General features: G+C 45.5%; 2 protein-coding genes across 2 annotated transcripts in view; one reads left to right on the top strand and one right to left on the bottom strand.

Moving 5' to 3' along the window:
- Positions 1-866: 866 nt before the first annotated feature.
- Positions 867-4,358, top strand: T265_10407 (hypothetical protein; the record flags this gene model as incomplete). Its single annotated transcript, XM_009176773.1, has 2 exons — positions 867-1,048; positions 3,772-4,358. 2 exons carry the CDS (start codon positions 927-929, stop codon positions 3,959-3,961), a joined length of 312 nt encoding a protein of 103 aa, XP_009175037.1.
- A 5,584-nt stretch (positions 4,359-9,942) lies between these two features.
- T265_10406 (hypothetical protein) overlaps positions 9,943-26,859 on the bottom strand; it is a gene marked incomplete at both ends in the record, with an annotated part of 46,798 nt that continues 29,881 nt past the window's right edge. Inside the window, 5 exons of the mRNA XM_009176771.1 lie at positions 9,943-10,564; positions 13,816-14,034; positions 14,124-14,458; positions 20,493-20,994; positions 25,089-25,281. Coding sequence (XP_009175035.1) covers positions 10,332-10,564; positions 13,816-14,034; positions 14,124-14,458; positions 20,493-20,994; positions 25,089-25,281 — 1,482 coding nt within the window. The remainder of the gene's footprint in view (positions 10,565-13,815; positions 14,035-14,123; positions 14,459-20,492; positions 20,995-25,088; positions 25,282-26,859) is intronic.

Here is a 26,859-nt window from a genome sequence, read left to right as displayed (position 1 = left end):
CCGGGACGTTCGCTCACAGGCATTGAGTATGCAGACGATATTGCCCTTCCTAGTTTATATGTTACAGAAATGCATACCATTTTAAATAACCGCACGGTTTGACATGCGCTCCCCACCTGCAAAGTGTAAAGTGCTTTTACAGAAGTGGGTGGGATCAAGCCCATACCTCACGCGGACCAGCCAATCAGCGTGGGAGATAAATATGTTCACCTGGGCAGCTTACCTGAGTCAGGTTTTCAAGTGTTCGCCCAGACGAAGATGCGTCTTTCGTGGATGTCATGGCGGTGGGCCAGAGGACACCACAAACCACCATTGACTCCGATGGTTAGCGTATGTATTGAGGACTGATGGCTTTTGCGCTGCTCCGTCTTCGCAGAACCGGATGGTGGAGAAGACATCGGAACTGTCCAAGCATTACTTGTTGCCTAAACACGAAGATCCTCACCCCTCGACTGTCCTCTGTCGGTTAGTGTAGACTCTCTAGCTAGGAACCGGAACATTATACCTTGCTAGAAATTGGCTGAAAGGCTCAGAGTAGATCTCAGTAGCGAATACACATAACTTTTATTGTGACCCATCTACGAATTCTTCCAAATTCACAATTTATATCCCACTTCTCCGTTCAGGTGATAGATACTGTTGTTCGCCTTTAAGCACACTGAATCTTCGGTGTTTTTGTGTCCCCATCTTGGGTTCGCAAAACATTCCTTGATCCCGATCCCAACTTCGCATACTCCAACTATCACGTTTCTATTGTATGTGACTTTTAGATCTAAGTTTACTGAAGGGAGTTACACAAACACGCTCCACTTCTGCCTCAGATGGACGAAGTTTGTTTGTGAAGTTTATCATCATCTTTGTTCTAGTACGAAATCAAAAAACCGCATACCCATGTGGGTATCCTCTTCTGTAGCGAGTGCAACAATATGCTTTATCCGAAGGAAGATAAACGGAACAAACGGCTAAACTACGCCTGTCGAAATTGTGACTATACCCAGGAGGCGGACAATCCATGCGTCTACATTAACAAGCTGGAACAAGAAGTTGAGTAAGTTTTCATATTCCACTCCTAGCGGTCGGACAGTCGATACATTGAATGGTCCTTAGGGTTTCATTGGGTAACGTTGATTTTCCGAATCATATTGCCCTGTGGTCCTTTTACCACCCAAAAAATCCGTAGAACCTCGGTGGCTGTTTGTTTTACTACAACCAGCTCGTATGAAGGCATCAGCAGGTTTCCTGAGTGATACAGTTCATTGTTGTCAATTAATTTCGTGCCGATAGACTTCTTCCTGCAGTTTGACATCCATTATCAAACCGCCTGCTCTTTCTGTCCAGTGCAACTCGTTCCAGATAATAACCCTGCCTCCTAATAGGCGACATTCCTACCAAGCTTCCAGGCATTTTGTGCCGCCTCATTACTACAGCAACCTCCCCGAAGAGGGCAGACCACAGGGAAGGGGGCCTGCTGGCCTCTTCTGAGGAGTGGTCTTCTACAGGAAACGCCTTTGTGGTCTTCGTTGGTATGCACCACAGTCCTACAGGAGCTATGGTGTAAAAACTTCAGAACCCATTTTACCCGCGTCCGCCGCCCTCAACAAGTCATGAAGATCAGTGACTTGTGACATCAGCCGTTTGAAGTTGTTGCCCACGCGGACAAGAAAAGCAAACAAAACAATTCCTTATTGATGACACACCAACAACCAAACCACTTCTTGAGGAACCTCGGAACTTATTTTGCTGAATTAGATACGACCCACTCCCTTAATCCTGCAGCAATCATCCCTCATATAAGGTTTCTTCAAAACTGGAGATTAGCATGGAAATCCCGCAAAGGTCTTGATGACTCTGAGGAGGTATACCGACTCCAGGCATTGACTCGTCCCACGGTAATATTCAGAAGTCGAAAGGACATGTACTAACAAGGATTTTTTCCGCAATCTCCAACGATCAACTACATTCCTGAATGAACTCATCGAAATCAGGCCTGAAGATAGTTCGAGTTATCTAAGTGTTGCCCTTTTAGTTAAACCCATCTTTCGAACTGATAGTCTAGTCCATCACAAGCAGACGGCCGTCGCACTCAAACTACAGTCTGATAGATGTTCTGAGATCCTAGCAAAGGAGCTCTCCACTGCCCCCCCCCCACATAGCAAGCGACAGGCCAATCTAGAGAGATCAAAACAAAATCGAAATCAATAATGTGGGAGTTGTAATTAAGGCAGTGTGTGCACGGACACAGGCTTTTGTTCTATAAAGCTGTGTGTAACAATCATTTGGAGTGGGACGAAGAGGAACATGATTAGGGCGTCCCAACAAAAGATACATGCAGGCTCTGACCTTGCTTTGGCCTACCAGCCTACCACCAACAATTATAGCTGAGCGGATAGTGTATTTGCATTGTGAAAACATCCAAAACCGTTGTACCGTGTTTTACGAACCTAATAATAATAACAGTACCACTAACGCTAATGATAATCGTTCAGCTGTAACGCTCTTTCGGTGCATTGTTGTCCTGCCACCGGAAGTGGGCACGAAGTCTGAGATAGCTCTAGGTTGCTCAAGCTCTGGTTGGTAAGCTCGCGCCTTAATCACTGGGCGCTCTGGAGCTTGTCACTCGTCTATACTTTTCAGTGTCTGAAAAGACTTATTGAATCCATTTGTTTACAACCCTGAGTATCAATACTCTTTTGATGTTTCGATAGGGATAGGTATTATTTTGATAGGACTGCGTAAGATTAGGAAGGTGAGGAGCTGCCGCTCCAAGTTCCCCTGCACAATATCAACCTCCCTTAGTGATTCCGTCTGTAACGATTTCCTTTTCAGTACCACAGTATGACTTTTCCCGGCAACCGCAAGTCTCGGATTATTCTTTCATGCACGACACAGCCGAATTCGCTGAATTATTGAAGTCAAAATAGAAACGAGATACTGTGTTAGTCAGAAAGGGCCTTGCTACTCTTGTGCTGTTTTCTGGCGACGTGGTTTGTGCTGTACTGCCACAATGAACAGAGCACATTCGGTCGGACAATAATGGAATAGTGGCCACGGCTATCCATCGCATCATACAGTATTTCAAGGGAAGGCACATCACCGGACACCTATAGATCGCTTCCAACGTTTTTTGTCATGCCCACAGAGAACAGAACGGCCGTCTTGACTAATGTTTCAGTGTATCTTCCTTGTGAATGAGAAGTACCTAGCACTTTTCGCTATGGTTGTGGAACGACCTTGATATTAGCTCTACCAGGTTTGAGTTTGTTATTAGATGTTTGCCCTTAGAGTCCCATTGATGAGAATGACTGGGGTCAATTTTGTTTAGAACGAATAGATTGAGTGTCAGTAGGCTTTGAATAGACACAACAGTATTATTACCTATGTGGCGTACACGGATGGTTTGCCTTTAGTCCCTATCTAGTACCCATTGCTCATCTGTGGCTTCTGGTGAATTTTCATGTCAGCCACCCCGTCCCAATTCACGGGCTAGTTGGGATCGGGTAATATCCGTACCAAAACGATGACGACACGTGATAGCATCCACTCGATCAAGCAGATCGGAGACACCTTTTAAGCCATGTTTAACTGGGTTTAGTATACAATCGGTGTGTGCTGGAAACTTAATCCTGCATAAGACTCACGAGTCTGTGCTTGCAAAATGAATCCATATGAGTTTATCTGGAACAGTCTAGTGGGGGTTGTTTTTTTCCAATTCAACTTTTTAACTCATCCAAGACACTATTGCACTTTCCTTTCTTTTCCTTTCACATCCAGTGAACTTGCCCTGATCGTTCCAGATGTGGTTCACGATCCAACGCTGCCACGAACCGAAGATCACAAGTGTCGAAATTGTGGGAAACAAGAAGCCGTATTTTTCCAATCCCAAACGCTAAAGGCTGAGGAAAATATGCGCCTGTACTACGTGTGCACCAACCTCGAGTGTCTACATAAGTGGACCGAGTAAATGACGTTATGTTTTAAGGACCTTGTAAATACCCAGTCTGTGCAAGTGTTCATCTTATTTTCAAAAGCTATTTGTCTTTTGTTTACGCTGCTGTATTTCAGTGCCTAGGGTTACCGATCAGTTTCTGTTGTATCACGGAACTAAGCGAGCAGGTACCAAATGATTGAACGTTACCAGTATCCGGCTGCTTGAGTATCGAAGATGACCCATGTCCTCAGGTTTCCAAACGAAGGTCACTACTTCTTGTTGTTAAGATGCCCAGGTTTTTCTCATTGGCTGCCAAACATCTCTTGGTCTAACATGTCTGAAGTGTGCTTCTCTTCCGAAATGCATGAAATTTCACGGCTTTGTCGGAACTGTACATGTTCGCTCATAAAACGAAATTTTAGCAACCCAAATGGTGTTCAGTTCTGAGTTAGATGCGATGCCCTGTGCAATATTTCATATCCACTGGAAACTCGGAAGGAAAAATCTGTTTGAATCGGTCCGCTCAACTTACGCAAACAATGCTTACTTAGAATGTTTTGGTCATCTGACTTGTCCGAACCTGATATACTGGTTCGAGTGGACCAGTGCTGCTATCGAGAGTGGCCTGTGCGGAACGTTTTCGTATCTCTTCGTGGCTAGTGCACTTCCAAAGTCGAAAATTGTGCTAAGAGCAATAGTGTTTTAGAGGCTCCAGTTCACTTTTCAGCTCAATGAAGGGCAGTGTCTCTAGTCTAAAGAGAATAGGAGAATGAGATCCACGCGCTGGAAGCTATGATTCAGTCTCTGTACTGACGACAAATGGATCCGTTAGTCCACTATGGTAGAAATTGAGATCTACGCAGTGAAGGTGGTAGCTGGAGAATAGGGGAATGAGATCCACGTGCTGGAAGCTATGATTCAGTCTTTGCACTGACGACAAATGGATCTGTTAGTCCAGTATGGTAGAAATTGAGATCTACGCAGAGAAGGCGGTAGCTTTGTTGCAAGACCGTCATTAGCTGTGTCGTGACTGTCGCGGTCACCAACCGTTAGTTTGCCTTGTCTCCCGGTCCCCATCAGAGGGTACTGCAGTTGCCGACGCGAATCAGTTGAGTGGCGAGGGCTTTCGCTGCCTGATCATGGACTGACCACCTCTCGGTTGTCTGCATCGCACACAAGGCTGGACGAAGAGGGCTCCATAAGGCAAACTGTCCTCTGGTATACGAAGTACGCGGCCTAACGAGCGTAACCTTTGGAGCATGACCAGCTTATCTATCGAGGGAGAGTGGCACTTCAGCACTACTGATTTGGTGCTATCCCCATACCTGCGCGATACTTTGGAGGCATTGATGGTCAAACAGAGCCTCCGAAGGTATTCCGCACGCAGCGGCCACCTTACTGATCCACAAAGTAGGACAGATCGGATTGCGACGTTTTACACTGTGCCCTTGAAAATCAGGCTGTCACGTAGGCGCCACAAATGTCAGAGGTTGTTAAACACTCCCTTGGTCTTCCCAATTTGGAAAGTGATTTCATCTTTCGTCAATTCGTCGGGACTTACGCAGCTGTCCAGGTGAACGTATCCCTGATATCGACCGGTTCACCTGCAACCAACCCACTCAATTTTACAGTAGCACCGTACAATTTACAAGTGCGAAGTGCTTAATGAGCTGCGCTGCATAATTATTCAGGTTATTTAGCTTCGCATTTCTAAAGGATCCAATCAACGTCCTTGGGCGAATGCCTCGGTGTCAAAGACAGTTAAAGAAGACTCGAGCAGCACATCGATAAAGAAGTTAACGAGAAAGGAGGAACGAAGACATACTTTGCCCAACACCAATGGATTTGGTGAGCTCAGTAAAGAATTTGCCGTATACACGTACGCGTTCTCGGGAGGAGGCATATAGAGTCTTTACAAGAGAATAATCGAGTAGGAACACCAGACACTGTCATAGTTTCTGATAATCAATGAAATCAAAAACAGCTCCGGTATCTAGATAGGCTATCACTGTTAGTCGTCGAAAGGATTGGCGCATTTCAATCACCTGTCGCAGAGTGAAGCCATGATCGATTCGACCCCGGCCGGGATGAAACTCTACTTGACCCTCACAAATCTGGCTCCCGCCCAGGATAATGCTAGAGAACACCTTAGATGCTACAGCCACTAGGCTAATGTCCTGGGGATTTTCGCACGATGTTCTTGCACCCTTTATGCGTACACATGAACCACCTTCGAGGAGCTCCGCTCTGTCGGTATTTTTGACTCACTCCATACACTTTGGGTCTCACCACCTTTGAAGAGTGCATGATCCAAGACACATGGACCAAAGGCTTTGTTCCGCTAAAGCAGCGAGGTTGCACGCTTTACTTCCGTGTTTACGGCGGACTGGCATTCACGTCATACTCGATTCCAGTTGGCCCTTTTGGGGGTGAGTTGATGGAGCTCAGCTGAACTGGTCTTCAAAATGTTCAGCCCATCGCTCAAGCCGACCTTTCTCCGAAGCAGATGCGGTCCCGTCTTCTGAGATTGTTTGGCTAACTTTCGCCCTCCTTGGACCGTGCGGTCGAATTAACTTGAATAAGTTCGACTGCTTCCTGTTACAAAAGATTTTTCCGGTTGTCTGGATCTTGAAACACCCACAGTCTAATGAATTTACATGTACAGTAAGCACCAACGCAGCACTCTAACAGAGATGGGCTTCTTCACAAAAACAGACCAACAAAATAAGTAATTCATCACATAAAAGGAAACGGACAACATACATTCGGGTAGCCAAATACCTTCACAACATTGAAATAAAATAAAATTGATCTTCAAAGTTTCCAAACGGCAGGAAAGTAACACAAAACCATTCATCATTATTCCCAAATAAGTCACAATCACCAAATCCAACCGAACAGCGCACGCAAAATTGTTTGCCGATCCGTTTCAGATGGGTCACGTTGGACTCGACTCGATAGAGGCGTTCGGGTCGGTGACTCGTGAATAGCTGCGACGCGAGTATAACCGGAATCAGGGCATCGCTGAAGAACAGGCAGAACAACTGATGGGCACAATCGACTGGCTGGGAAGAGATAGATTCTCTCTGTCCGTCTGTCTGACCACAGCCTACTCGACATCTAGTTGAGCCGAACATTGGGTCGGACTGGCCAGTCGGATGTGTATGGGAAAGTGGCACGAGGCCATGGAGGTTTGGCATTTTGACCTCCGGTTTGCAGAATCGTCCGTTGCTTGGCCGTGATTGGCAGCGGTTCTGTTTATTCTCATTGGCACATTTGTCACACCAGCTGGTGACTCTATCTCATGGAGTGAAAGTTGTTCTGATTACCCTTGGCTCAGGTAAACCTGGCCAGGTGCGAAACTACAAAATGTTACCGTAACAACCTCAGATCCACTGAAAGGGGTTTTGAATTAGGCAAATCTGATTTCGGATCATACACTCAGAAACGTGTATGGATCAGTCAGAAGATGAATGAACGAATCGTTCTGCTGTTATGTCCTTTCGGTGTCCAGCTGTCACGCCACCCGAAGGAAGCACGAGAGCTGAGGCACTGCCAGGTCGCCTAAGCCTAGCCAAGAGCAGTCGAGATACCGATGTTCAGCTCGAACCATGGATCTTAGGGTTAATAAGTTCGCGCTTTAATCACCGCGCCCTAAATCGGACAAGAAACGAATGCCCTATCAGCTTGATTAAGCTGCAGGTCTAAGTGATATCGTTCAAGAGCTACTCGGATGCATAGCAAAGAATCCACTATGATGCTTTCTGTGGAGCCAACGAAGCGGCAGTTTTTCTAGTAACTAGTCGTACGATATGATAACAAGCTGCTTAAGAGTGGTGTGGTGTTGTGCACGTTGTTGTAGAGCGATTAACGATGCCAACTATCCTTTCACGTATTTGCGCATCCAAAAGTCCCCCGTAACTGAGCTTACTGTTTTGCGGACTAGACACCCAGATAGTATACGCAAGAGAACAACTGTCATGATGGACAATAATTGTGCACCAAACGAATAAATATATCCATCCCTCTAAACTTACGATGGTGTTTTCAGTCGAGTTTGTTCGACTCAATGATCCTGAGAAAGTAAGTTTATCAGATTTCATTGGCTAATAGTTGAGCTCGAGATGGCTCAGTGGCGAAGTTGCGGACTTACTGGTGGGAACGTACGCGCTTCACAACTAACCTCCAGCTCTCGGTTGCTCCTGTCTATACTTGGGTAATCTAGCAATAAGTATCCCAGCCCCCGTGCTTCATTCGCGTGGCAGCTGTGACCGAAACTGTGAACAGGTGCTTCATTGTATTTAGCCAATTTACAAAGCATGGAAATTGTAGGATTCACCAGATATGTAGAGTAACCGTGGTTTTAAGTGTCAAAAACTTTACTCCGAAATGAGCATATTTAAGAATAAATTTTATTCGAATTAATCAAACACGAATCAAACTTTAGTGAGATGCGTACGTTTTACCCGCTTAGCCTAGTTTCTCAGAGTTGATCATGTGTAGTTTAGTTTCGTACCAAACAAAGGCATCCCCTAAAACTAAAAAACCATTGATCTACTCAGGAGGACTGCACAGATTTGTTTAAAAGCCACCACAAAGGTCTGATGAAACCAGCGTCTAGGGCGCAGGAAGAGTAATGGATAGAGGAGCTATTCGGGTTGGTGTTCGTCAGTTCAAGGAGCAGCTAAAGAGTACAAGGAGGTCCTGGGAGCTGTTGTGCCAGGTGACAGGATCGTCCAAATTAGTATGCAACTATGGTCGTGTTTACGCCAGGCATCTTATATCGATGGGTAGCACTACTTAAATCTCGGATAAATATCCCAGCCGGTTCAGAACATAACCTGAAGCGACGAATTACCAGACGTCAACTGAAAGTGGGCATGCGAGCCGACCGCGAAGTCTGGTGCACACGGAAACCCAAGGAAATGGAAGAGGCCTAAAAAGCCAGTAATCCCAGAATATTGATTCAGTTGACCGGGGCGACCGACCCCCGGGAACTACCTGTGAGCGAAATTGTCAAGGATCAGAATGAAGTGACCATCTTGAATGAAGAGGGACGCCTCTCATTTGGAGCTCACAACGGGCGTAGAACCCCTTAACTGCATCGGAGGTTTATAACTGCAAAGGTTCTCTCAAGCACCAACGAGCCTCTGGTTAGGATTACCTCCCACCTGCAGTGTTCAAGGTCAGCGCTTGTCTGCATCTGAGAAAAGGAGACCGTCCCGACAACTGGGGAGAGTTGATGATGGTGCCCAAAAGGGGATAAGCTTGACACCGGTTGTAACGAGACTTCTGGCATCACTTGTGCCTCATCGCCCGTAAGAGATGCCCACTCTCTCAATTTTTATTTAATTCCGTTTGATGAGACAGTGCAACGAATACTGGACCCCCCGGTGTTCAAGTAGGCTCTGACGAAATCCTTGTCGATCGAGAATATGCAGACGATATCGTTCTCGTCTTCGAAGAGAAGGTAGGGCGAGATGGCCCAAGAGCGCGAATTTACTGACTGGAAGGTCTGTGGTTCGAACCCGACCTCCGCCTCTCGACTTCCCTTGTCTAGGCTTGGGCAACCTGGCAGTATCCTAGCCCTCGTGCTTCCTTCGGGTGGCATGACAGCTAGGCACCGGAGGGGTGCTACAGCAGAGGAGAGGGTGCAGTTGTTTTGGATGAACTGACCAAAGTCATCCCGTCCTTTGATATGCACCCACAAAGTGCTACTGGCCTTCCAGGATGGGGACACGCCTTGTTGGAGACGCTGCAAGGTATGGCTGCTAGTAGATGTCAATGGCGTTCTTGTTGTCCGTTGTTATCCAGATTGCCTGAATAAGCCTCTGGAGGCATGCTGTCGGTGGTGATGGAACAAGCGACTTGAAATATGATTTGGATTTGGCTTATGCATAATACAGGCAATCAGTTATCCCAAACGAGTTAGCCACACTTTCCGAGACACTAACTTCATCCCGAGACGTCTTGTGAGATCTAAACATGCTACAATGAGAAATCCATATCTTTGGGGAAAATGTTTGTTCTCTGGATGATGAAGGACGTACAGTTTAAAATTCCCACCGGTGTTGACCGGAATGTTCTGACATGTGCACGATCAATGCCAAGTCATCCATCCAATCTTAAAATAGGAAACGAAAAATGAGGGGATACGAGGAGAGAAATAGCACCTCGCCTTTGGGGTATGTCAACAAGATGGTGGAGGGCAAGGGAGGTGCATTGAACAATACTGGAACATTCAACAGTAGATAATGATACAAAAGCTAATTTCGGTTGCTTCTCAAAGATCAGTCAGTCCAAAGCGCTCTGTGTTCGGTGAGGGGGGAACAGATGCGTAGCCGATGGAGATGAGGACGTTCTGCAATATATGAGGTGTCTGAACGAGGATACTTAGCTAGAGCTAAACATATGAGATCATTTCAATAGAGTCCAAGAAACCGGTGGCTGATGCGGTCCCGTTGAAGCCACCCAGAACAAAGGTTGCCGACCGGTCTGGCCATGTAATTGCACAGGGGTTAGTTCTGGCAGTCGAGAGAAACGGACCGGGTAACCACTGCCAAGCCGTGGGGTCAAATAACCATGTGCGATTCAGAGTATCCTGCCCGTTGAAGCCGGCGATCAACAACAGTCCATCTGTAAAAAAATTCATTGTGCGATATACGACAATCAGAGACTGATGAAATGATATGAAATCAGAAGAGGAGGCAGAAAAAACATCCATTATTTGGAGATTTGCCTCTTGAAGGTGGAAGCAGTTGCCGGACGGGCATCATTGATCATTAGTAAATAGTTTACAGTCACCGCAGAGTGAGTGACAGAATTTCAGCACTAGTTGCCGAACATTCATTTTTTCATTGGAAAACGACAATCCGATGGGTCCTCGGTTGTAGTAAAAATAGAAGAGCTTCACTGACTAGTCAGCGATATAACGACATTGCTCTACACACGCGGACTGCATTACAGTAATCCTCTTAAGAAAGACCTTTCTGAACAAGGGAGACTACTCTAAAGAGTCTACGACAGTGTGGTGTACAAAGAGGCCACTCCGTTGGGAGAAGTTCAACACCCCATTCTTTTCCTTTTTGGTGGTCTCATTCGAGGTCACAGTACTGGCAAAGGATCAGCTGAAACCCTAGTATGCGGATGAAGCCATGTGGCCATAAAAGTTATCCTGTACTCAAAAGGCAACCACTGCATACACTCGAAACAACAGAACCGTCATCCTTTGTCACCTAGGGGCGTGACAACAATTTTTCCATTACATCTCTCGTCACACAGCGTCAATCAATCGATACCCGTCACTCACATTTGTTTAATAACGTCACGTTATCGCGACCCTGGCTGTATCATAGCTAGGGTCGCGATAACGTGACGTTATCAAACAAGTGTGGATGATGTGTACCGAAGAAGTGACGTTATGTAGCGAGACATACAATAAAGAAAAATACACAGCTTTCGGACTGTGTTTAATTTCATAAGCTAATAGCCTGCTAAAACATTCGGCATTCAAAAACTGAGTTGCGTTCAGCCCCGTAGAAATGTCACCATATGAGGGATCACATCTCTCTCATTATCAATCCGTAGAGAGCATCGCAGTGCTACCCATATTTCACATGCTCAAGCACTACGGTTGAATATGTTGGTCGGACAAATAGATAACTGTTATTCGATTGGCATATGCGAATCCGCAGAGCGAGACTCATGAAGACAAAAGAACATCTAGACTAGAGGCGTCATGGATTCCTAGCGAGCCGGTAAATAGGCTACGAATTCATCAGCGACGATGCAGCTGAAGACAGACCTGGAGGGTGCGGGAGAGGGAGAATCGAACAGGATTCCCCTTGATAAGTACTTGAAGGGCTTATGTTGGATCTAGGTCGTGACATCGGTTACGATCATCCTACTCTCATTGATTCGATTTTGTTCGAAAAAGGGACAACCAAATCAACCATTCTCAGCATTCCATCATTGTCTGAATGGTACCAAGCGGTCGTTGCCGTCCATAAACGTTTGTTTATATGTACGCTCGCGAATCGATAGAATGAACTTGATCTCAAAGAATCAGATGTTAGTTGATCCATGTCAGAAGGAGTTTTTGAAGAACATAGGAAACAAGTATCAAAACGACAGAGTCAGATGTGGGCTTACTGAGCAAAGTGCATCAGAATGCTTCACACTAAAGCGTAAGCATGTTGAATAATGTAGAAACTCTGCTGCAAGACTGATACGAACAGAACAAGCCAGCAAGTTAGCGCAGAGACGGAGAAACATCAGACCCGACTGGAGACACAAGTCCGGTGGCGCTGGGACGTTATACGTAGGAATTCCAGAGTAGTTGGACATTCCTCCGGCAGTGGTCTGCATCAGAAATCGAGCATACCCCTGAAGGGGTTACTACAGAGCGGTAGACGCCCTAATGGGATTTTGGTACCAGTAGGGTAATGCTGTCGTGATTGGGCACTACTACATCATAAAAATTAAGGTACAAACCCCTCACAAGGACCGACGGTGAGCTCCACCGGTTCCACTGGTGAAAAAGGTTACGAAACTTGAAAAGTCAGTCACCAGAAAAAGTGTATCTATTTGACCACTTCAGTTAATCCGTTGTATCATTGATTTCTTGAAGGAAGTGTGGCGACGGCTACCGAGTAGGATTAAGGAAGAGTGTAAGATACTTGTTGGTTGCCCAGCCGATGCAGTCTGATATGTATGCAATAAAATTGGATGTTTTCTAAAGTGAAAACTATCACAATGCAGGATACAAGGAGTGAGATACAGAAGATGGACTGTTGAGACTCCGGTGTAACACGACAGATGCCTTTGAGACCGAGTCGTGGTACCCCACGATTAAATAAACATCACCAGCAAGACGGAAGCGGTCACTGCGAACAACCGGGTGATCAGGGTGTCAATTTTCCTGAGCGCGTCGGCTTTAAGGGTGACAATTTTACGATTATGAAACTGTCTCACCGAAAGGAGGCACCCTATTCCGAGCATAACTTCAAGAGTTTGCAGAATATGGTCCATCAAAGCATCCTGTAAACTTCTCCATCGCGAGTCATTAGGGGTCAAGAGAGGGAACTTGGAAAAGACGTGCAAGTGTGGGAATGAACCAAATGTCCGAACTATCTACATGGACAATGATGAAGGGAATTGTCACCAGAGTGCGTTGATTCAATTTAACACAACAGTCCAACATCGCCAGGCTGGAATTATGTTTTGGTCACAAACATAAGGACAAAAATGATTACTGGGTTACGGAAGAGTAATAAGATCGCCATGACAATGCAAAGTTGAGAGATGCGAGACAGGGACCATTACAAATAGACGGAACTCTTGATATGAGCGAAGCAACATTCCAATAGTTGGATTGACTTTTGAGGAGTAATTGGACCGACCGATTCAGTCTTGTTCGTGCGACTAAAGCATGTGCCTTAAATATGGCCAGCTGACGGTATTTATTGGTGGTGTATATGAGCGTTATTAGAAGGCAAGAAGACACAAACATGGGTTGTGACAATAAAACGAATCTAAAAAAAGATTGTGACCCTGTGGTACTGATGCATCGGCTTTCGAAGTTCGCACATTCATCAAGTTCGTGGGTTTCCTCTGACTAAGTGGCTCAGTCACATATGTCTGCTGCAACATGTAGTCTGAACCTGTCAATCTAGTAGTGAGCACATGTGGCGAGAATGGACAAATCCCTATTCAAGCGTGGACATTTGACATCGTCGGCGAGAGAGCAATTGTGTGCGAACTTCAGTCAACATTGCAATGCGGCTTTACCACCACGCTATGGGTGGGTCGGTCGGTAAGGTGATGAGGACCGACCGACTGTAGATGAAAACTGGTAAGGGACCAAATATTAGAAGTCAAATACTAACCTTCGGTGGCCGGTCGATGTACCAGAGCAGCTCCGCGCAGTTTACCATGACCACCGGGATTAAACGAGGGAAGTGGTATCCAATTAGAACACCGAGGATCCAGCGCTTCGACGAGAGCATCGTTATTATTATCGTGTCGACGAAAAGAACTTCCGTCACCACCAACAACCAAGACCAAGTTTTTGGAGCCCAAGGTGGCACAAGCTGCTTCGTACCGACCTAAAGAGGACCAAGGGGAAGGGTATTTCGATTGGTGCTGACTGTATAGAGCAAAGCAGTGAATTCGTATGAGAACCGACACGACTTACTCGTACACATATCCGGTAGCTGAATCCACTGATCTCGCTCGGGAATGTAAGCCTCTACGCTGGACAGAGCTACCGCACCCGCTAGACCCCCAGCAACCAGCATAGAACCCCTCGTACTGGTGACGAGGGTACCTGCGGTCAGATCGTCAAGTCCGGTCGCCGCAGGACTGCTTCGTGCCTGGTTCATTCGCGCGATTGGCTGCCAAACAGCTGCCTGCTGGTGGCAGCCACTGTTGATGGTTGTACTTGAGTTCCGTAGGGATGAGTTGGGGACTACTTCGGTGACCCGTTCAGCGTGTTCGGCTAGCCAATCACTCAGTGCTGAGGAGGTCAAGCTGTGTTTGAGAGTAGCATCCAAAAAAAGATGAGCGTACATGCAGCACCAACATAACTAGAGTTTTGCATCCATTGAAACAGTTGATAAATCATGCAGAGGCCGTCATGTAGACATGGCCTCTCGTTACAAGGCCGCGTGGTTACGACGGAACGGTATGCCGTAGTATCGAGGGAATTTTCTTTGACAGATAGAAATACATGGGTCGCGGGGCGGATGGAGATGTCTTAATGTGTACGATACAGTCTGAAAGCTTCTTGGTCCATTATAAAGGTTAATTTAGTGAGGCAGTATGGGGCAGTCACCCCGTTGAAGATGGGTAACCGTAGGTTCAGGAAAGCCATTCACAATGTTCGGGTTCAATTGTGCGTGGCTTAGATTCTCGTATTTATTACGTGTGATTACATACAACGAGAGAAACCACTGAATGAGTGGGTAGAATCCGTCCAAATAACACGGGTACAGGCCGAGAGATTCTGGTTCAGACTGAATTCTGTGCTAATTGGATCGCTCATTTCCCTCTGCAGTTCCAATTACGTTTGCATTGATCTGAATAAAGACAAAGACTGAACACCACTTTGATAAGGCGGGATTTACGTGTGGTTGAAGTACCTACGTTCATCGCACTGACACCTTAGAAACTGCTATCTACCTGTTACCGAAATGTATATCACTAGATCTTAAGAGGAGCGTATGCCAGGCTACAGAAAGGGTTATGTTGGTGTATGGGTGCGAGACATGGCCTCTGTGGACAAATGATGGCAGGCGTCTTCAGCTATTTGACCATCGATGCTTCAAAAGCGTGACTGATTTAGGATGACGTCAGCGTGTTAGAAACGAGGTGATTAGAAAATGGGTATTCGGTTATGTGGCAGGTACTTCAATCGGGGAAAACATCCAGCACCACCGACTACGATGGCTCAATAATGTGTTACGCATGTTGAAACATCATCTAGCGAGAGGAGTGTTGTCCTCCGTGCCTCCTAAAGAATGGGGCAACTCGCGAGATAAACATCGCAAGGCTTGGCAGAAGGGCGTGAAAGAGATCACGAATAATTTGGGTGCTGTTGGTGTTGTACGCCTTCCAGGATGGGGTCTACGTGAACTCCGCCTGTGTTTGGCTGGTGACATTGCAAGAAATGGCGTCTAATCGAAGTCAGTGGCGTTCGTGCTGTCAGCTTCTTTCCAGACTCTATGATTGGGCGCTTGGAGGTGTAAACAGCTCAGAATGCTTGACATAGGCCCGCACTAGATCCCCTCCCTCACCCACTCTTTTTCTCTTCTTTTCACTCTAGGGCTTTAAATATAATTAAACGAACCTTGCGGTCGTACGACAGTGGAGCATCAGTGTCAGCACTGAAATTCATGTCTTTGATGATGATGATTCCGTTATTCATAAGTGCTCGGCAGTTTAGGAATTCTGAGTTCATCAGCCCAAATATATGTGCTGCCACTCACCACCTCAATAGTTTTTTCGCGATCGAACAATTGATTATCAGATAGATGTTTGCCATAGCTACTGCTGTTGGTATTGAGTTTCTCCTAACTTGTTCGGCACCAACTGATATTTAATGGACGGGGTAAGTGTCACGATTTTGACGCGTGATTGTGAGACAGACAAAATGGAATGGGGGTAGTAGGTGCCGGTGTGAAAATGATTAGAAGAATAATTAAACAGAAGGGTAAGCGTTACAAATACTCCCTCCTTTAGAGAGGGATCATACAGGCGCTGGCATCAATCCAGACAAATCACGTCTTGTCTGGTGGTGCAGGTTGTGGGATGTGGAACAAAACAAAGCACGAGGGAGACAGTGGATGTGGATGCACTAATCAGATTGGGCAACCGCTACATAAGTACCAGTTTTCTGGATTGACAAAACACACGATACGCGAAGAAACCAAAGTAGGTAGCTTCCACATGTTTTCGTGTACCACTGATTATGGAGCAAAAGAGGACACACACAAGTAGGAGGCTTCAGACAGTAGCTATATGTTGTAATACAGCTGTTCCTGCACAGATGTGCGGAACGTATAGGTGCACGGAACTGGAACAATCGATTTGTAATTCAAGGAGACATTGGTAGTTCATGTTGTAGTGATGGCCGCAGACTTATTTGTTAAGTTGGGTCTCACTCACCGGAAATTGAAATGACAGACAAGGGGGAAATGAATAGGTGTTATAGACTTGCTCATAGTTTGAAAGCAAATCCATCGCTAATGAATACGTTCCTTGTAAGCCCACAGCACTCTAGTTAGACTGGTCACCTTAACTATGGTCGGTCTGGGCCAAACAGGGAAGTACTGGATATGAATTTTGCATTTCTTGGGACCCAACAGTAAGGACCATGGTCGATCTTCGTCTGTCCAACATACGAGGTAGGCGTGAACTGGAGGGATGGACTTGAGTTAGTAAGTTTGCATGTGGGTGGCGTGTGTTCATGCGGACAACAATGCGGTCCGTTTTGACTTGTAGTCATATTGTTACTATTGATTTGGTGGCTGCTGACTAGCTGCTCACGTTATCACCCAGACCATTCAAGTGAACTGAAACGAGCAATCATTTTGCGCTGTCATTTGGATGGGAATATTCTGAGTCATCTGAAACGCAGTGTGCACATAATGCTAAGTTTTGAGGTGAACGAATCCGGCCCCAGTGAGAAAAGTTTCACTGCATATTTCACCACATACGGTATCAAGCACGGATGAGCCTAAGATTTAGCCAGTAGCTCTAAGGAGACAAGAGACAAATAAGATTTTTAAAAAAGCCTTCAGATTTAGCACCCTTCCGGTGCCTAGCTGCCATGCCAACCGAAGGAAGCACGAGGGCTGGGATACTGCCAGGTTGCCCAAGCCTAGACAGGGGAAGTCGAGTGGCGGAGGTCGGATTCGAACCACGGACCTTCCGTCGGTAAATTCGCGCTCCAACCACTGAGCCATCCCGCTCCCAGCAAGAGAGAAGTCGTCCTGAGCCTTCTCATGGACATGAGCAAATTATACAGGACAATATGCGGATTGGAGACATGCGCAGAAAGTTCATAAGGTGTGACTAATTTCGGAGTGCTGTAATGAGATGACTCCCTTTTGAGCTATCATTGGAACCGAACTGTGTGCTGCATCGCCAGCTAAGCTGACCAAACTGATACAGTTGTCACCCAAATAATGTCGATGCGGAACAGAGCAACAGTAATCTAGATTGATTATATGTATGAGCAGAGTGCAATATTATCCCTGTGTCCTGACCATTGTTATACATGCTATCATCACTGGATGGAAAGGTCAGAATGACCCACTCGACAAAAGTTTACAAGGGTTAGAAGAATTAGTCACAATGTTAGGAGTTTCGGTAGCTTGGTTGTTAGATGAGATATACGGGGAACAATGAACTCGATAGGTCAATGTGTCATCGGATATCGCTATAGGGAAGACATCGTACCAACCTGAGCCTATAAAAACATTGGTGAGTAGGGTCTCACTGAAGTAAACCAGAGCGATCGAAAATGCCTCTGAAATAGCATCGTTTAGATGATAGTTGAAGGCTACAAGACTCTGTTTATTTGCGTCTACGGTACAACAAAACAAAACAGATTTGCACACAAACAGGCTGCCAAGGGATCATGTGATGCATACGGTGTTTTGGACGCGTGGAGAGTTCCAGTAATTATGACTGAAAAGCAGACTAATTAGGTAGGGTAGAGGTAGTGTAAAAGACTAGTGGAATCTCGTGACCTGTTTGGCTTTGCAACACAAACAGACTACACCAGTGACCCTAACACAGATTATCCGCTGAAAATGAGATAAGACTACGCGCTTGAGTATCAACATCCGCCTAATCTCTGTCGTGCGAAAATTAGTTAAAAACGGAAGCGTAGTATTTTTCGATTTCATACCATAAGGTCTGGGGCCATACACCACAAGGCTATTGTTTATGAGCTGTTGGCACGTTCGCACTTTGCTTAACCACACCGATTAGAGTAACAAACTACGCAGTTTAGATTGGTATCGGTCGGACATACCATGCCTCTCAGAAACTTGCTTGGTCAACTCCAGTACCCGGGGAATTCAGATGTGAAAGTGATATTCCTCAAAGTCTCCGCAATTCTGCTTTTGCTCTGAATAACCGTGCGTGGAGCCAATATGTTCATTCGGTTCCACTTCAAACATAAGAACAGAGGCGTGTTTATACGCCGGATCGATAGCAACGGGTTGATCATCGGGGTTGATACAGCCTTCAGTACTTGCATGATTCGACCACCGAAAACGAAGTTGAACAGAAATGGATGGAGTGGATATCACTGTCTAACAACCATTTTGTGAAGGCTGCTGGTGAGCTCCTCACGACTCAAACGCCCAGAGTATGGGAAACCTTTGGGACCTCTTCCATCGAGCATGCATCGTTAAAATAGCAGAGTACTTGACAGAACTGAACGCATCAAAGTATAGTATTGTGAGTCGGAGTTTTCAGCAACCTTGTGAGTAGTTTGCATCATGAAAAAAACTGAGTCATTTATGCACAGATGGTTGCTCTAAAAAGAAACGAAGTGTGAATATGTGGTCTAAATCCACCTTCTTGCTCACGGGTCAAGAGTTTGCGTGCCGAAGATATCGGAGAACTAGCGACTTCGGGAATCAGACTGACAATGGTCACGAGTATTCTTTTTGCAGACTGGTGTTGTTGTCGACCCATCCAACTTATCTGAGTTGGTTGCTTTTACCAGATTAACGCATATAAATCAGTCACTGACTATGGAATCCACCGTCCTTAAACGGAACCAGAAGCTCGGTAACACTTGCGTAAGGAGACACATTCACACGCCATGGTGTCTTTACTTTAGCCCATCAACTCTGTAATTTGTTCGTCTATATGAACACTTTACAACCGGTTGTTCACTTCATTCTATTTCATGCACTGTGGTACACCGATCTTTGCTAGATGTGCCACAAGACTTCGCGTAAACAGAGGACTTCAACAAAAAGTGCGGCACTCCCACTCAAGGAATCATGGCTGTACGCCAGTTGGGACACAGACAGGGATCCCGACCACAGCCTTCGGCTCAAAATCCTGACCGCAAGACACTGGTGTTTGACGGGGAGTTTCAGAGAATTACCACACATGCTCCAACCTCCAACCTGAGTGATCAGGAGACACTATCATCATTACTGACAGCAACATTAGATGAGAACAATGGTGCCTCACGGTGGTACAATCATGCCCATTTATTTAAATCGAGCCTTATAATGGAAGAAAAAAGTGTAGTAGGAAAGGGAACCTAAGGCTAACCTCCCGCAAGCATGCACCCAGCCAGACAATCTGGACAGGACAGCATGAACGCCACTGAGATCGGTAAACCACTATTTCGTTTGGTATCTTTAGCCAAGTAATTAACGTGTATACAAATATGTAAGTTACAATTACAGTAATTTGAATGGAATGACAAAAGGCGGCTATAATAGAGAGCTGTGTACTCTTAGGGAGTTCAAACACAAAGGCTGTCCAAGAACTTCTAATGAAACGGTGGATGCGCTTGCGACTCTTTCAGGATGCATCTGTGTTCTTCCATGATTGAATAAACGGGACGTATCAACCGACATGCGTCCGTAAACCGACAGGCAGCAAAAATCAGTTGGTAGATTATTTCCAGGTATTGGTGAATTCGGGGCTAACGGACGTACGTCAGACTACGGTTTGTAAAACCACACACAAGATCGGGTTTTATGATTGGAGGTTGGTAAAGCTGCGTGAAACAAACGAATGAACGGACCCCATGAGCCGGTAAGATATAGTCTCCTACAGTCTGCATTCCTTCTTGTCCCGAAAGGAAAAAAATCCCAGACAACTTGTCACTGCTGCAAAACCCTTGTGAAATACCGCAGACAGAGGTCTGTAGAATTACGAAGTTAGACGGTTGAACAGATCTCATGTTCACAAGTCGGTGGAAGTAAGTGTGCGCCTGAAAACAAGTAGAGATAGCTTTGCGTTCGTTGGAAACATGAGAGGTAAAGATAGACCCGTTCAAATAGTATAAAAAAACACTCACCGCTCTGCCGTGTTTAAATCCACCGACCCGTTGGATCCGCCACAGACATAAAGGACATCTAGCAAACCATCAGTGGTTGAACAAAACGAGTGCGCCAGGGCAAGACGACCTCGGGGTTTGGATAATCGGGGCCCAGGCATTGCGGCATCAAGAGAGTAGTAGGGAAATTGTGGGTTGTCCGTTACTGCCGGGTCAGAGGATGATCCACTTCTTGTATGTACCTCTACACTGACCAAACAGCCTTTCCGTGCATAACCCCCAACCAAAATGAGATGATGCTTGCCGTCTACGCACAGACATCCGGCTCCGGCTCCAGATCGTGCCTCGATCAAACGTGGAAGGACTGGGAAACATGGCGCATAGTTGTTGTCTGGAGTATGAGTCGTTCGACCGTTCGACGATGCACCACAGAAGGAGTCCTCACTGGACGAGGTTGCAAGAACATTGACTGCAGCTCGTGCTAAATGAGATGCGGTTTCGGCGGTCACAGTTCTTGCGACCTCTACAGGGGGAAAGTAATAAGGATGTGGAGACAGTTGTAAAGTGAGGATTCTAGAAATCCTCGAGCTCTTTCATTGGATGGAAAACAAATTAACAGGGGGAAAGGAATGATTTAAACTGTACAAGGTGCTATCACAGGTGATCAGTATTCGCACAATAGAATTGAATTTTCGAAAGTTTTGACGGGCAGTTGAGTTCAGAGTATCAGTCCAAAATTTTAAGTCTCATTTGGGCATCCCCGGGTCTCAGTGATGCTGGGAAATTATTCCACCAGGGGTATGATTGTCTCAGTGAACAACGAAATTCGGGGAGCTGCGGAAATATGAGCGTAGATTAGGATGGTTTCTGGTTTGAGCACATAAGCAAAGAGATGCAACATTTTGGCCTAAAACGTTTTACTTCACTCGTAAAGGTTTTGCAGCTGAGAGCATTGTGCAGCTAATGGGCCTCTGCTACCACAAATGTGGGGGCGATGCTTGTTCCATGTACAACTGAAATCCGCTCACTCGAACAAAGAATTAGGGGGCCGTGCAATTTGGAGCGGCAGTACCTCCATTCAGAGAAAGGGACGAACTTAAATTGCCATAAGACACGCGTTTAGCAGTAGGCATCTTGGCGCGGGCAATCAAGCCCTGTTCACCATCAGCACTTGCGACTTGAGTTCAAGGCTCGTTTGCCCCGGATAAGAATTGATGAGATCATTAGGACTCTGTGGTTCTGGAGAGCGAAAACCACAAAATGGGTGACAAGTTTCTGGCGTGTTGACAGTGCTTAGTACGATAGTCAACACACCTTATTACATGGTCCTCGCATTGCCAATATGCCACCAAATAGGCCAAACTGGCGGATGAATCGGTAGCTATTGTAAAATTTTCTGTTCATTTCCTACCTTAGTGAGTTCAATAAGAAATGCGCGCCTCATATAGAGTTCTTAAAGGCTTCTGACACATACTGAAAGATCCTAAATTCCAGAAATTCGCTCCAACCAATAAGATAGATGTGGCCGCCACCAGAGCAAGAGAAACTTCTACAACATGAAGTGCACTGTTTTCACCATCGTGATTTTACTCTCCAAGGGATGGATGGAAGGGGCTGGTTGCGTCGTGTGTAGGGGGTCAAAAGGGAAGTTAGCTGGAGGTTTGAAAGCCACTGTTATGAGCGTCACTCAGGCAACGAATAAAACCCCATCGAAGATTCGAATATTTCAGTAACAAGTCAACACAACAGCCTTCCAAGGGGAAGCGACCCCTCCTCCTGAATTCTCCAGGAGGATTTGGCCTGAATTTGACGGCTTCTGAAATGCCATCTTTAATTCCAAATAGAAGCAATTCTAGATATCCAGAGGCCATAAAATCAAATCGCACAAAGAACCAGGAGTCAAGAAACCCAAATGAGTACGCAGTTGCCTGTCCAGAAAATCACAGCGTGCAAGGCACATAACTGCCGAACAAGTCAGAGTGATCAGACGATCTTTCCTGGAAAGAGCTTATCAAAACATATTTCGAGAATTTGCCATGCGTGCCAAAAACATTTTTATCCGGAACCTTCGTAACCAAGGCGTTCTGACGGTGTTCCAATCTTGAATACGGAAATTAGCTAGTCTATTTGCTAGTGACCATCTTTTAGTAGCAAGGATGAACAAAAGGACATTCCTGGAGAATCGAGACGGGCGCATAAACGTCACGCAATTGTTCGGGTTTTTATGGTATTGTTCAAGATTAACTTTAATTTAATCGAGAATAACACGTCTTAGAATGCCAGCATCATACCGCCTCATGTTAACGTCTCATGTCACGAAGCTCGACACAGTATCATCACCTGTCACACACGTGCATTTGAGTAGTAGATCGGTTTCACGCTCTAAGATTAATCGATACCAGTTGCCAGGAATTAGGTCAATAAACACTCAGGCTTGGTTTGAAACATCCGGAATTAGGTATAGTGATGGACAAATCATACACAATTATCGTCGGTAAGCATCAGCATCGAAAGTGATCTCGTGTTTCGTACGTGTGAAGTGCAAAGGTACACTTCAGGTTTTCTCGTTGTCTTGTATCCCTGAAACAGCAAGGCAGATCCCAGCTGCACGAGCCGTGGCTAAATTGTAGATGAAATCATTGCATGCACGACGGCAGCGAAATCCAGTAAGGTGCGTCGGCTTTGTCTTCAGAAGCGAATTTAGGAAAGTAGAGCGGAAATTGACGGATCTAACAGTGCGAAATCTAAGTACCCGTAACATGAACGAAGAGAAGTGAACCGAAGTCACCGACCACCCGTTTATCGCGTAGGGTTCACAGCCAACTGAGTATCCGGGGATTCTTAATCTTCGTTTCGCTTATGCACTCGGAACTCACGAATGTCCTGAAAGCTCAACCGGGTAATGGAGACTAGTAAGTTGCAGTGATATACTGAGTTGCTACAAGTGAGTTATTCGGGATAAAACACAGCAATTATGCTGACTCCAAACACAAAAATAAGGAACAGTAAAGGAGCAGAGGCGACGCACTAACACAAGGTTTTTTATTTTGTAACCAAACTTGTGTTAAACGTTGTATGGTATGAAAACTGATTTAGATGTGATGCATTATGATCAAATCAACATCATCAACTTGGGATGAACTAGCGGGAAACATCTAGTTCACGCTGGTCATAACGTCAACACTTGCTCTGCGAAAAAATAACGACAAATGGAAACAGTGTTACAAAAAATTCAGGCTTCGATCATCAGACTCACACATAACGCTTTCATAAATACGACGAAGGTACACCATTTCGCAGTCCCTCTCAGGAGTGTAAACACCCCAAAACTTTTCACGATGCTTCTGTGGTGGTTGTACTGTTGTTCGAATAAAATACCCTAGTTTTGGCAATGAATCGTCATTCAAATATCAAAATAAGCCTAATCATAATAGCAACTGACAGTAATAATGACAGGTTTTTGGCACCTAACCTGCAATAGGCATACCAGTTTCACCATGAGCTCGATAGCTTTCCTTGTCAGCTTTCCGTTTATCAGTCAAAGTAACTCGTTTAGTTTTCGTACAACTCAGCAAAACGATACGTCTCGTTTCACAATTACAGGGGAGGAGCGATCCATGTTCGAGTCGCATGGTCTCCAATTCTTACGGGGAATTAAAGGATAAGCTGACTGGAGGTTAGGGGAGTATCTGCAGATGGAAGAGATTTACTGCACAAAAGATTGGCATTCAACCTAAATGTTTATGGTGCTTTGTTCCATTACTGTTTGAAGTTAAGTAGTATATATATTAATACTTGCTCACACTTCACACCAAAGAATCACGCGCACTTAAGACTCCCTGGCCATTCTCCCTGGATGATCATTGTTCTGCATGCAGCCAGCTGACTGAGTGAGACGTGGTTTACAAACAGTTACACTCACGTCCAGGTAGATCTCAAGGAACGTTCATGGGAATCCAAAAGACAGAGGTGCTATTTGAAGGTTCAATCTGGATTTGACTCGTATTCGAGTCAGATGCACATCGACGAGATTTCGACTCCATCCTCGAACTGCGCTCACAAACAGTAGCACTGATTGCATAACGCCATACCGCGAACGGCTAAAAGTCGCCTGTACTAAAGGTAACTGGATCAGTATAAATCTTAATCTGAATAAGTTTCAGAAATGTTGGTGTTTCAGAGCTTCCCAAAGAAATATCGACCGTAGGTGTTTCAGCATAGGCTTTGAACACAGCGCGTCATTGCAGTAATCGTCTACGAGAGATTCCATCAAAGAGAAGCTCTAGTTCCGTATAGCACACTTAAAAGCGTTCCTCATCGGCCAAGATTGAGTGCGCGATTCCCCAAGGACAAAGGACCTCTCCGATCAGGAGAGATTATCTACTCCTCTGTTGAAGAAAACTGCTACAATTACAGTTATTGGGATAATACAAGAAACGAAAAACGGACAGGTACCACAACAAAATAAGAAAGAGCGGAAGCTGCTGAAGAGATAAGGCGATTCTTCAGTTCGTGATTGTCTACTAAGGAATAGATGGCACGACCATATCTGTGATGTAGCTATGTATGTAAAAGACAGGAGCGGAAGATCGCACGACAAGAACTCAGGAAACTCACCCTCATCTTCACGTAGAACAGGTGAATCACGACCGTCACACTGTTCATCCGAAGAACTCAGGGACTCGTTCACCGACTCAGAAGACGTCGAGTGAGGAGTTGACCGACCAACCCTTCCATTGTTACCATTACGTGCGTACCGTTGATGTGCCATGCACAATCTTCGACGACTAGGTGTAGATGCGGCTGAAGTCTGGCGACATTGTTTAATCGATAAACTGACCAAATGACCGACCAATTTACCAAGCCAGATTGAAGTGGATCCCACTGGGACAACACAATGCGGTGATTAGCAAAGGTAACATATGAAAACGGCAAGAAACTACATTAACTCGGTGAAACCCTGAGGATTACATATATTGGATAGGTTACACGCGCTAGAGGGAGAAACTGGGGTTCAATAGGGTAGGGGGATAGCAGACGATAACACACATATGAGAAAGGCCAATGAGGGGCACAGTCCCCCATTTAGGCAACGGCGTGACGTCAGTGGACTAAGCATACAAGAACCGGGAAGTGAAAAGGTGTTTGAACTTAAAATCAGGCAATAAACTTAACTGGCGGAAAAATCTACGCGGGGTAGATTGGGCAATACAAACAGGGGCAGGACAAGTTGAACTACCACCGCAGCCAAAAACCTTTGTGAAAATGTTAGATGGAAAAGGGAAATACGTGCGTCACTTGAGTGAGAAAAGGGCTGAAAGCGAAGAAAAATCATAAAAAGAACTGACCGTGGATGTGAGATTTACGCGATTTAGCGCTGGAAACATAGTAACATGGTGTTTGTTAGTTTGAAGGACTGGTCGGGTTCCGTCACCGTGCTCTGTTGTAATACTGGACGGTTGATTCGAAAGTTAGTAATATCGATCGGCGGATAGGAATGCTGAGTAAGCTGTAGAACTTCAAGTTTGAAATTCAATGGTGTAACGGAATAATGCATCAACGACAAGGGCATACTGCATAAGACGTCCACTACCTCGAACAGCGATTCGCCAAGAATACCTACGGACACCTGTGTGACGCTGGAAAGCCGAAGATGAAAACTTGTTTCTATTCCTAAATTGCCCGTGCGACCGAATTAAACGTCAGTCTGGTGACAGACACACCTGAAGATATGCAAGGCTCATGACGATGTCCGTGGGAAGACTAGGACCCAAAATGAGATAAGATTGGAAAAATGTGCGTTTTTGGTTCGTTTCTTTTTCAATATTTTTTCAGTTTATTTTCGCAGCCAACAGCTAATAAAACGGGAAGAATACACCTCATAATAAGAGAATTGCTTATATACCATATAACAACTTCGAGCGAGAGCATGGAAAGCGGTCTTAGACAAGCCGAGTTGACACGTGACCGTGTGGTTGTCAATCCACTTAGGATCATTAGAAAAAACCGGGGGGTGCGGGTGGAAACCCCAACCGGTCAAAGGTCACAACATACCTCTTACATAACTAGCTTAGCACTAGCTCACCCACACAGACTGACAGAAGGTTCAAACGATGTTCAAGAGGAACCATCAAATGAATCGAACCAGAAGAACTAGACCCTAGGCTGGACCCAAACACATGTCATGTAGGTTACCGACCCAACACTTGTTCAACAACTTTAACACACTAAAATCCCTCGGCCGACATCCAACAGAGATTTAGCTTGACTTAGCTTAGCTGTTCTCCTTCCGCCTTAAATCTCAACCAACCTCGGAACCTAGTCAGTTGGCCTGACGAAGCTTTTGTATCAAAGGCGAAACGTTGCCCAGCAATAAATCTACCGATTG

The sequence above is a fragment of the Opisthorchis viverrini genome, assembly GCF_000715545.1.
Source record: "Opisthorchis viverrini unplaced genomic scaffold opera_v5_359, whole genome shotgun sequence".
Taxonomy (NCBI): domain Eukaryota; kingdom Metazoa; phylum Platyhelminthes; class Trematoda; order Opisthorchiida; family Opisthorchiidae; genus Opisthorchis; species Opisthorchis viverrini.
This window is presented reverse-complemented; position numbering and strand designations above follow the sequence as displayed.